Raw genomic sequence first — 12,194 nt, 5'->3', positions numbered from 1 at the left:
TGTCAGGGATGGAGCACTGCAGGCTCAAAGGACAAATGCAGCATTCCTGGGATCCCAATGTTGCCCTTTTGGGGACCCCCCCCCCAAAAAGGTCATGGTTTCTTCCCTGGCCCTCCTTCCCCTTCCCTTCTGTTCCCATCATTTGCTGATTTCCTGGGGTTTGTGCAGCTTTTTCCATATTCTAAATGCCTCTGCTAAGGTTTAGTTACTTACAGTAAGAGTATTGAACATGCTGGTATTTTTCCCTACCCTTTTAAAAAAACTCAAAGTAGCTTGTATCTTTCTCTTCCTCCTGCTCTCAGTCTTATCCTCACAACTACAACCCTGTGAGGTAGGTAGGGCTGAGAGTTTGCGACTGGCCCAAAGTCAGCCAGTGGGTCCCATGGCTGAGCAGGGACTAGAACCCAGATCGCCTGAGTCCCAGTCCTGTGCTCTTAACCACTACACCACACTCAAAACCAGGCGGGTGAATCAGAATGCAGAGCAGAAAGCTAAACTCCAGTTGTGGCTCGAGCATTTTCTGAGAAAATGTAAGATTTACTACTTCCACAAGGAAAGCCCCTCAGGCTTTCCTGCTTCGCTAATTTTAAAAAGGCAAAGAAATATGCATACAATCATGGACACCTCCTGCTTAAAATTATTTATGTATTTATTTAAAACTTTTATATACTGTCCACTACCAAAGTCTCAGGATGGGCTTACAATAAAACAGAGTGGAGCACAGCATCCAAGTTGGTTTTCTATACAATAAAACCCCACATTATAATCGCAATCAAACCTTAAAATACTGGGAAAATAAAAAGGGTTTGACCCAGACCCAGAAAGAATAAAGTATCAATGCTAGACGAACCTCTCTGGGAAGCATAACCGGGGCACCACCACAGAGAAGGCCCTTCTCTGGGTAGCCATCCTCCTAATCTCCGTCAAGGAGGGCTCCCAAGAAGGACCTCAACCCCAGATCTTAAGGTGCAGTCAGGCACATAGGGAAGGAGATGCTCCTTCAGATATCCAGGTCCCATGCCATTTAGGGCTTTATAGGTCATCACCAGCACCTTAAATTGCACCCGGACTTCAATTGGTAGCCAGTGTAGATGGTAAAGGACTAGTGTTACATGCACATAACTCCCGGTCCCTGTTAACATCTTGGCTGCTCTGTTCTGAACCAAGTGAAGTATCCAGACCATCTTCAACGTAAATTCTAAGGTTGTAGTTCTCATGGTTCCCAAGAAAAGTTTTTAAAGCTACAACAGTGTCACCCTAAAAACTTGGAAATCAAGCCACATAAGCAAATTGCATAGGCCCATGCTGATCCATCCAAACAGCAAAATGGTCTCAAACCATCCAGTAATGAAACCAAACTGCAATTTGATTAGGAGCTAGCACTGAAGGCATGTGGCATCATCTCTTTACCACAAATGCTACTGGGGAAAAGGGAGATTCTCGGTCATCGGTTTTGTTCCATTTGGCAGTAAGAGCACTTGGCATTCTGCAGAGCTTGCAGCGAATAAACACCCTCCTTCCTGTGCTTCTGATGGGCACTTTCAAACCACCAAAACTAAGCAGAAGATACTTGTGTTATTTTCCGCCACTTCTTAAATGTTTAGAATTTTGTTCCCTTTCTGCCGTGACATCCATTTGGAAACATTCCCTTGCATTCCAGCTTACTTCCAGTAGAAAGTATTAAGGGAAAGGGTGGGCGCCAGCTAGAGGAAGTTGAGCCTCCAAGGACTGGCAGAAGAGCAGGGAAGAGGCTCACTCGACCAACTTCATCCTACCCTTTAAAAGTGAAGTGAAAGCAAAGAAGGGAAGGTCTGGTTCTATTGCCCTGTCCTTAAAATAAATGAACATCTAGCCTGAATTCCTTTTTCCACTTGCAGCAGGAAATGGATCTTTTCCAATAATAAAGAATTTCCTTAAGGTTGTAGTAAAACAATGCCATCAGGATATTGATTGATAAAAATAAAAATATTTTTCCCATGGCAATAACTGTGAGGTACTTTACGGCAGCCTTCCCCGACCTGCTGTGCTTGGGACTACCACTTCTATCATCCCCAGCCAGCAGGCGAACAGGCACAGTGGCTGTGGATGAGAAGTGCTATAGACCACAATATCTTGAGGGTTCCAGGTCGGGGAAAGTTGATTCAAGATCTGCCAAGCCACACAGGATCCTACAACTTAGTGAATAAGACAAATTGCATTAGCACGGCTGTTTTCAAACCTATCTCCATTTAAAATCTCATGTGCCATAAAATTTCCATACATTTGCCAAGGAATCCACCATATTGCTAGACTTTTGGAGTTCATTCAGTTCATATGGTTAACCTGTTTGGGCCTCATTAAAGCCAGCAAATGCGTATGGAGTAAGAGAGTTCCTTAGTGTGAGATAGAAACATGAACAAAAGAGCAGAAACAGGGTTAGTGGGATTGGGATACTATGAATTGGAGGAGAAGCTTGTTAAGGGGCCTGCTCTGCTCCCAGTATAAGTGGGGTGTTGGGAGGATATCAAGGAGCTAGAGAGAGATATGGGGGCAAGAATCAGTTGGGTAAGATGTGAATGAGTATAGTAAAACTTTGGGGCTTTAACTCTGTCTGCATTTGGATTCATTTTAGTCACTAAGAGTCTCTGAGGATAAGTGGAGAAAAATCCAAATTAAAATTTCAAAATCGTACAGGGAAGCAAAAGGAGAAAGAAAAATGCATACACTAACATTTTGCCAGTTTAAATGCCAGATTTTTTAAAAGAGTATTCATTAGTTCAACGCAGTTCATGACTTGGAAGCACCTAATGAAAACATTTACCTAGTCAAGAGGGGAAAAACATTTAAAGCACAAAGTGATATAAACCATATCTCCATTAATTACCAAAATGGGGTTTAACAAATGTTAAACCCCATTTGAATAGTCATTAAAATCACAGCAAGTCTTCAGAAGTCCAGCAATGTTTCCTTAAAGGCAACAGTCTTGGAGCTAAAGCAGCATCCCTAGGCAAAATATTCATAGAAACAGGGCCAGAACCGAGAAGGCCCTGTTATATTTGTGAGCCGCCCCGAGGCTTTATTGCAATGGGGCGGCATAGAAATGTTTAAAATAAATAAATAAATATTTCCCCCCACTTGATAAATCTTATTTCCTGAAGGCAAAGGATTCTGTATCCTCATTTCCTGATGTTAACAGATTATGGTACCTAAGGTACATTATGCTGTCAATATACTTCTAAATGCAAAAATAAGAAAATATTTTATCTGGACCAACTAAAATGCAACAAATAAGAGGAAGAGTTCTCTAGCACTCTATTTTTAGGTTGGATGCTATGCAAAACAATGAAGGGGGGGGGCAGGCACAGGATTAATTGAGCTAGACTGTGCTACCTGCAAAGCTGATTTCAAGTTGCACCAAAACCTATAGCAACAACTCTTTTGGGGGCTGGGGGGGGGCAGTAAAAGACAGCAATTATGTAGATCAATGAACACATGACACTTTATAGAGCAAAGAAGGCAGAAATCCCAGGAAGCTGATAAACCAAGAGCCAATCTGGATGTGATGGTAGTAGTTTGTTCATGGGCCTGATCCATGCACGCAGAAAGCAAACACTTGAGGGTCTACTTTTAAAATCACGAGTATGTACATGAAGGTGCAGATTCCTCCATCCTATTCAGCCTCGCCTCCTTGTAATCACATGTCCGCTTTTACAGAGGGCCATCCTCTGTTTGAAGAAGCCTTCTATTTCAAAGGCTGTCCTATCCTATTCCACACTTGGCAGCAGAATAGTAGGCTGAATAGGTGGAAACGCAGCCACCTGGTTACGACAGTCTATGAGATGCACTCTGCTTCTACTGAAATTAAAATATTTACTTCTACAGTTGCTAGATGCATATGGATGCACCTGTGCACTTTTATGTAAACTGCTGTCCACTACTTTGATGACCTGTTTCTTCTTTTTGGGTGATTTTTAAGCAGCCACCTTGCCTGGTACATGCCATATTGGAGGCAGTATGCCCATGCACAGCAGGTGCTGGGGAGTGTGGGTGGGAGAGTTCTCTTGAGCTCATATTCTCCTGCTCGTGAGCTTCCTGTGAGCAGCTTCTCGACCACTGGCTGGGCAGAATGTTGGACCAGATGAACCCTTGTCCTGATCCAGCAGGGAGCTTCTTGTGCTCCGAGGTTCTTATGTTCCTTGCCTGAGCTAGGCTGGAATAGAGGTGCACAAGGAGTTCGGGCAACTGATCCGAGAAAGCTAAGGCAGGAGAACTGGTGGGGTATTCAGTCCCCCTTGCAAGTGCCAATTTTTATGTTAAAATGTATATCTCGTGACCCACACTGGTTTAAATGTGAGCAGAAACATGAATAGCAACAAGGGTCCATGTGGCACTAAGTTTCAGAAATGGGGAAAACAACAGAGGGAAGGGAAAGGCGGAAGGAGGTGCATGGCGAGCCCGGGATGAAGATCAGCCAGTGCATTTACACAAATCTAGGCCTTCTCTCAGCGCAAGCACTGCATGTTCATTTGCCACCCTGTGTCATATGAGCATGAGAGAAAGCTATGCATGCCCACTTGTACAGGCACAGGCCCAACTCTGCTCTGCAAATAAATACATGGAGACTGGAAGCCACACATGTGAGGATGGATATTGTCAACTGTCACCAGCAGCAGGTTGTACTGAGGGAGATGAGCAGTCAAGCAGGGTCATTCTACGAACCCTTCTGAAAGATTTGCATTTTTCCCACTTCCCTCTCCAATCCCTTGTCCTCTTATGCTCTTTCTGTTTAGATGGCAAACCTGTAGACAGCAGAAATTGTAGAATGTTTTTTTATTTAAACATGCATTTACTTAATTGAATTATATCCCACTTTTTTCTTAAAAAAAAAAAAAAGAACTCAAGGTGGCTTACATCACTCTTTTCCTGCTGTGGTCAATCTTATCCCCACAACAACAACCCTGTGAGGTAGGTTAGACTGAGCGTCTGTGAGTGGCCCAAAGTCACCCAGCTGGCTCCATGGCTGAGCGAGGACTAGAACCCAGACCTCCTGAGTCCCCGTCTTAACTACCATGCATGCATAGGATTGTACACCAAAATCATTAAAGAAAATTATAAAACGACCGGTTGGGGTGGCCATTGCAGGAGGCAGTTTTGTGAGAAGAGAAGCAAAATGAAAGCTTCATGGTGGACTCAGATGACACAGGGAGCTGAATACACACACAAACCACACACACATGTACAGCTACCAGGAGCTTCTTCCAAAGCGAATGCAAACAATTATCCATCCTAGATATTCCAGCTTCATTTCCCACATGCACTGTGGCTACAGAGAGGCTAACAAGAAGAAGGAAGGCCAGGCAGTCGTGACTGGCCTGCTCTACCAGAGATTTCAACTTTAGAACAATCTGTTCCAAGACCAGCAAGCCAAACCACAGCTGCACTGGCCAAACCATATCATATCCTTCTCAATGCAAGAGAGAGGAATTACCCACTGTCTCATTTCTTTGACCACACCATTAAAGCTGAGTATTTTCATTTGCCCTTATTAGGATAATCTTAGTATCAACCACTGCATCTAAAAATTACTTGAATATCCCATGCTGCACATCAGCCACAAAAGCAAATTCAAACACGGCACTATCCAAACTGAAAGGGGACTGGAACAGAATTCACTGTTTAGGAACTGAGATATCATCTTAGCCAGGGTCCCAGCTGCATCGCAATCCATGTCTAGTTGGAAGAAATTAAGAGGGAGGCGTACTGGGAGTTTCAACAGCCACATTTAGCTTTAGCTACAACTCAGTCCCGGTTCTTGATTTGAATGCCAGATTTCATGCCATTAATGTGAGAACTACAAACAGAATGCCTCTGAGCACATGCAGAGTACATTTGCCTAAAGCCCAAGTAATCACACCCATGCCCCAAACTGGCATTTTTTTCCTGAAATGTTTAGGCAAGTTTCAGCTTGTTCACATCTTAGTTCACAAATTATGCATGAGTCCTTGCCAAGATAGTGGACATATGTGTTTGACTCGTAAGAGTCATCCTTCCCAAAATCCCTTCTTATTTTAACAGCTATGAATTATGAACCCTCTTGTCCAGCTTCCAGACAGGTTTCATGTCCTTAGAATCAGAAAGCGCTGAGTAGCAATTCTCTTCTCTTTTTTTCCCTTAATACATTTTATGCAATAGGGGAAGGGATGGAACAGGCAGTAGGGAAACACAAGAGGCATATGAGTAGAACACAACGTCATCAGCGCACCCCCTAGAATTCCTTGAACAAGCAGAGTGATGCTGAGATAAAAACTCAGTCAGGGAGCACCCAGAAGGATGTGTCCACACCGTAAGTCCATCCAGGGATGCACTGGGACTTGAAATCTAGGCTCCAAAACCTGAGCTGGAAATTCTTGTGTGGGATCACAAATATGCCCATGTTTGTGACATTCTTACATTTTTATCATTATTTTATTATTTGAGAGTTATATTTCACCGTTTTCTTTGTTTAAAAAAGAACTCAAAGCGGCTTACACCGTTTTCTTCCTCCTGTTCTCAATCTGATCCTCACAACAACAATGTAGGTTGGGCCAAGAGTCTGCAAATGGCACAGAGTCACCCCGTGGGACCCAAATCATCTCAGTCCCAAACCCGTGCTCTTAACCACTACATCACACTGGCTACCCCACGCTCGTTCCGTAGCACAAACTGCGGCCCACTCCTTTCTAGCCTTTCCTTTCCCACAAGACTCTCCATGTTCTGGGAAGGGAATACTGCTCTGCAGGGCATCTGGCACGCTGCTGACCCTCAATGGCAAACAGTAGTATATTCAGGCTATGTGAATTCTGCAACTTTGCGCTTGAAGAATCTCAGCTTTCTCTTCTTTTTCCAATGTTTCTAGTCCATGTAGCACGGAGACCAACTTGTTGCAGACGTGTTGGTAAATAACTGGTATAATTTCAAATTAGGAGAGATCCGAGTACAATTTTCAGTGGACTGGGTGGGACTTTGGGTCCTCATCTACCTCTTTGGCCTAAAACAAGATGATCAAAAGCATGATGATCCGACCTGCCTCAGAGGTTTTGCACTGGCTCGGAAGAAACGATCTCCAAGCGAGCAAGCCGTCACCTCACTGTGTGCGTCCACCGCCACCACTGCCTCGCCGGCCAGCGCCCACTACCTCTGCCTTTCAACTGGCCCCTGTTGAAAAAGTTTGAGGACTCCTAATGTAAACTAAACAGAGTTCCCTGATTTGTAACAGAGTGCTGTAGTTAGTTTTAAAGCAAAAGCTTGCGGTCACTTCCATTGACGTGTGAAAGCAGAGAAGACACGCCCAAGGCAGCGGGAAGCTGTTTTGTGTCTGACCTAGCAGAAGGCAGACACCTATGTTGCTATAACTCACGGGGTGCAGAACCTCTTTTAGCGCAATGGCTGATTAAAAAAAAAGCTCTCTGGGGCTGCATTCCAAGGGGACCAGAGTGACATGCAAAAAGGACCAAGCCAAAATACCTCAAATACCAGCACAGTTTAGCCTAAAACTCTGATTGCCAATGAATGGACATTAGGGGGAAAAAACCTGCAGAACAGCTGGGAAGCCCCTACATGAAAAATTAGGGGCAGGGTATGCGCCTTGGAGAAAGGCATGGCTTGCTACGGAACCCTGCAGGGTGGGATTAAGGCCAGGCATCTGGCAGGCCAGACTTGATCCTCAAGCCTGAGTTCTCCAGCAGCAGAATGTGGAAGATTCTGTGCCACCTCCAACAAGTCTGGGCAAGCAGTATCAAAAGCAGACCAAGTGTTCAGGGGGATCGATATTCAAGTACAAATTGGCCAGAAAGAATGAGCTTTGTGTACCCTTCAGTAACAAGGAGAAAGTCAAGTTTCCAATCATCATTATTGCAGTGAGAGAGAGAGAAAAACCAAACTGCAGAACTTTCCTCTGTGTGCCAAACCTGTAATGGGAATACATTCAGAATATAGTTAACTTAATCCGGAATGCTCATGTGCACAAAGCAAACATGGAGTTTCTACACCTGCCTTCTTCAACCTGGTGCCTTTCCAGTGCTTCAGACTACAACTCCCAGGATTTCTGCCCATGGACTATGCTGGCGGAGGCTGACAGGAGATGACATCCAAACCATCTGGACAGCCCAAGGTTGGGAAAGGTTATGCTACACAGGATGGGGCTTTTCCATTCTCATCAGGAAAGGAGGTACCCACTCCGAAAAGAATAAATGGGCAGTGTTTCCTATATGGGACATCCATGCTTGTTTCAGAGCTTGTACATTTCGAAAGAGGTTGCTGAGTCAGCTAGGCAAGTACTTTGCTCCAAAAAGGTCTCTGAATTGTAGTGAAGTCACCCAGCAGCTTGCTGAGAAGACTTGGGCCTCAAAACCTCTGATTTCGGTTTAAGCCAGGCTGCTACACCCTTGGACTGGATGTCTGTTGTGCTTCTTCATTTTGATTTAATTTTGATGCTGTCTTGTGGGTTGATCTTGTCTTACTTGATTTGGTATGTTTAGTAACAAAGTGCACTTTTCAAATAGGTTGTTATATTTTGATAAGGTTTATTATGGACTGCTGCAGGCGCAATCCACTGTGGAATAGCAACATGAAACCAAACTTTTAGATTTCTCAGTTTTAAAGCCATTGCCTTATACAACTGATACAACTCCCTACTTATTGCCTATATGGTCATGAATTTCAGCCATCTATTCCCATTCTTCCGTAGTCTCTGAAGGATTTCATTTAATTTGCACTGAATCTCCTGTGTCCCTGCTTTGGTACCATAAAGAGAAACTTCTGAATTGCCACATAGAACGGAATGATCTTTAAAGGAGAGTCACATGAATACTTAGGCTGGTTTTGTGAAGGAGTTTTGGTGAAGAACCACTGGGAAGAGAACTTAAAAGCCAATTGACAAATAACTTTTACAAAGCACCAGTACACCTTTGGGTGTTGCTGTTAACTCCCAAAGATTTAAGAAAACCTAAAGAGAAGGCTATCATGCAGGGAGATTGAACTGCAGAACAAAGGCCACCCTTTCCAGGTGCACATGGAATGGAGGAGAAAAACAACCAAACAAACAAACAAATGGAAAGAGTTAAGATAGTAGGTGGGGAAAACAGAGCCTTAAAAACAGGGCTTTAAAACAAAGTAAATATTTTTCCACAGAGGTGAAAAACTAGCTTGCGTAGCATATGAATGGAAAAATGTGTGAGAATACATTTCAAACAGTTTCAGACCTGGGGCATTAGTGCTGTTTTCCTCAACAGGGTGGCCTCCAATGTTTCCTTCTACAATGTCCATAAATTGCACTGCCAAATTGGCTGGGGATTATGAGATCTGTAAGGGGACAGATGACAAGACATCTGGGATGGGACCAGGTTGTGGAAAGCTGCACTAGAGGCCCTGAGAGAAACCCAGCTTATTTTTTGTGACCTGAGGGGGTCCATCTGTAGCCTGTGGGAAGTACACCAAGCTGGATAGCAATAGAGAACTTATTTGACAAGCTCCAGTCTTTCTCCATCAAAATAGAACCATCCACCCACAAGAGACGGGTATGTGCAGGCTTGGAGGATGCCACAGGTTTGTAGAAATAGCCACCAAGCACCCCCCACCAAAAAACAAAACACCCACCCATTCATACACACATACAATCCCAAGCACTTCTATGAGTGGGTGGTGCAGAAAGGCCCAATTAGGACTGAGCAAGCTCATGAAATATTGGGTGACCGCTGACAGGAGGCAAGAGGGAGAGAAAACCAGGTAGAAGGGGAAAGCGAGTAGAATGTGCTGGAAAAAGGCAAGGAAGTCAGGCTGGCTGGGAGGAAGGAACCAGGAAAGAACCACTCCCCATTGCAACATTCTGTTCAGTATTTTGCCCTGTGCCAGCTTCTCAAATTAAACTACCATGAGCCTCCAAACATGTTCTCATTCCCAGTTCTTGCAGGCAAGATACACTTAGAGGCACTCACAGAGTTGCCCAAGAGGGATGGACTCCTGAGGATCCATTCTTACACAGGAAATTCATATGTGGATCTATCTTTAATATTGGCTGACCATTCTATACACCATAATACAAAGCTGGCCTGTTGTTGACACGACTTCATATTGCAGTATCTCAGTCAAACCCAGCAGAGCACCTAGAATTTAGGAATCTGGATGGATTCACTTGGCCTTTTCGGAACTGCTACAGATTTGTTGATTATTTATGAAATCAGCAGGTCTGGCCACTTGAAAGTCTAATCTGGGCAATATTGTGGGATTTGTACATCTGTGTGTCTAAGAAATGGCCCCCATTTATGCCATTTTTAATTCTTGACATGAAGGACGGTTCTGTCCCAGACCGAACCTTCTGTCTGTATACCTTTCTGTGTGCTTTATCTCTTCAGCAGGGGTGCATTCCAGGGAGCTGTGAGTCAGGCAGCCTGAAGACTCTCAGTCATGATAAGAGAATGTGTCACCTTCCAACAAGGCCAAACTAAACGTGATGAACAGACTTTCCCAAAGTGTGACAGGTAAGGAGACGGAGGACTGATATTTGCAACTGTGCTGAAAGCATTGTAGAGATATGCAACTCAGTCAAGAAGATTGACTTTTTTGAGTCAAGAGTGAGGCCTAACAGCAGCTGAACTATGCTCAATTTCACACTTCCTAACTTGGGGTAGTATCTACTGCACACAAATCTTACGATTTATCTGATCTCCTTGAAGATTCCCCACCCCTAAATCTAGCTAGCTAAAACTGACATATCTGGATCACTTGTGGGGTGAATTCCAAATATTTACAGCTGTAATAATTATTTACTTGGAAGTTAAGTCTCACTGAATTCGGTGGGACGTATTTCTGAGTAGACCTACAAAGGACAGTGCTTTGAGGCATGCCATAGTCACTGCTCTCAGACATCTGTCTGCAATGAGGTAGGTTTCAGGCTTAAATATAAACAAAAGCACCCTTTCTAAATCATTCCCAGTTATCATCATAAAGCCAGACACAGACACCCTCCTTACTATCCACATTAGGCAGTTCCAGAAATTATAAAAGCATTGCACAGAGTAAAGGTAGAATCACAAGTCCTGTACTTATACATTTTGCAAGGTGGCAAACACAGCCAAAAATACAGCAGGGCAATATCATTCTTATATTACTATCATTAGGCATTTCTGCTCTCTCACTCCTCCCCATGACATAATCATTTCTAACTTTAACTCAAGTGCAACCTTTTCCAACCTGGTGCCCTCCGGATGTGTTGGGAATACAATGTCCATCATTTCCAGATAACACAGCTACTGCCTGGGAAAGATGGGTGCTGCAACTCATCTGCTCATTGACCAAAACTTTGCAGAAAGCAGTACATAAAGGCATGTTGGGAGTTGCAAGACCCTGTCTAAACATGCATAGGATTGTGAGCTAAAACTGATTAGTATATACACAATAATTTTAAAATTCCAACACATTTGGAGGGAACCAGCTTGAGGAAGGCTCGTCTAGTATTTAGCCAGAAATTAAGCTTCATCGGAAGTTTTCACAAACAAAAGCAATGTTTGAGTAAGCAAGAATTATATCAGGTAAGCAAGAACTATCACTTTTCTATAGTGACAGAAAAGATCCATTTGACTTGGTTTAGAGCAAAATGTCTTTGCATATATGTAATAAAGCAAGATTTGACTAAGGAGAAAAGGGAAGGCATAGGACACAGTTACAACATTCCCTCAAATCTCTTCGACATGTTGCAACTCATTTGGATTCTACTGCTACTCATCAGAACCGAGCTTTCTACCTTTAAAAAGAAACCCACTGCTTCAGAAATTAAGCTCCTGCAAACACATCCATGCATCTTTAAAACAAACCGAGAACTCACTTGGAAAGACCTGATGCGTTCGCCCTGCAATAGGCCCTGCTGATCATGCCTGGAATGTAAGAATTAAGAGGATGGTGCCTGCCGGTTGACAGCCTCCGAGGGAGCAGCTGAAGGAATGAGAAGGGTGTGGAATGAGGTAGCAAAAATATTCCTTTGGCCTCCAGGCAGCTGGAGAAGATCTTCGCTGTTTTTGTTTGCTACCCTACTAGCTAACTACTCCGGACTGATGGCCCTTTGGAGTATTGTACAGCTGCCCCAGTTGCGTCCTCTGAACCTCTGAGTATCTATTCTGAATCCTCCTCCACCCACTTAGTCCCTCTCCACTCTGATCATATGATCCCAAACCCCCCTCCACCCT

The 12,194-nt window shown here is 43.8% G+C and overlaps 1 protein-coding gene across 13 annotated transcripts in view; it reads right to left on the bottom strand.

The window, feature by feature from the left end:
• CALD1 (caldesmon 1) overlaps nucleotides 1–12,194 on the bottom strand; it is a 203,995-nt gene that overhangs the window by 42,015 nt on the left and 149,786 nt on the right. Inside the window, exon 1 of one of the 13 annotated variants that reach the window (XM_044455651.1) lies at nucleotides 11,837–12,162. The exons of the other annotated variants lie outside the window; for them this stretch is intronic. Within the exon in view, the coding sequence (XP_044311586.1) occupies nucleotides 11,837–11,883 (47 nt within the window). The 5' untranslated portion in view covers nucleotides 11,884–12,162. Of the gene's footprint in view, nucleotides 1–11,836; nucleotides 12,163–12,194 lie in introns of those variants that run through there. 13 annotated transcript variants of the gene reach the window in all.

This window comes from Varanus komodoensis, unplaced genomic scaffold (assembly GCF_004798865.1).
Source record: "Varanus komodoensis strain SLA01 unplaced genomic scaffold, ASM479886v1 scaffold8, whole genome shotgun sequence".
In the NCBI taxonomy this organism is placed as follows: domain Eukaryota; kingdom Metazoa; phylum Chordata; class Lepidosauria; order Squamata; family Varanidae; genus Varanus; species Varanus komodoensis.
The sequence above is the reverse complement of the archived record's forward strand: the minus strand, read 5'-3'. Positions and strand labels throughout refer to the sequence as shown.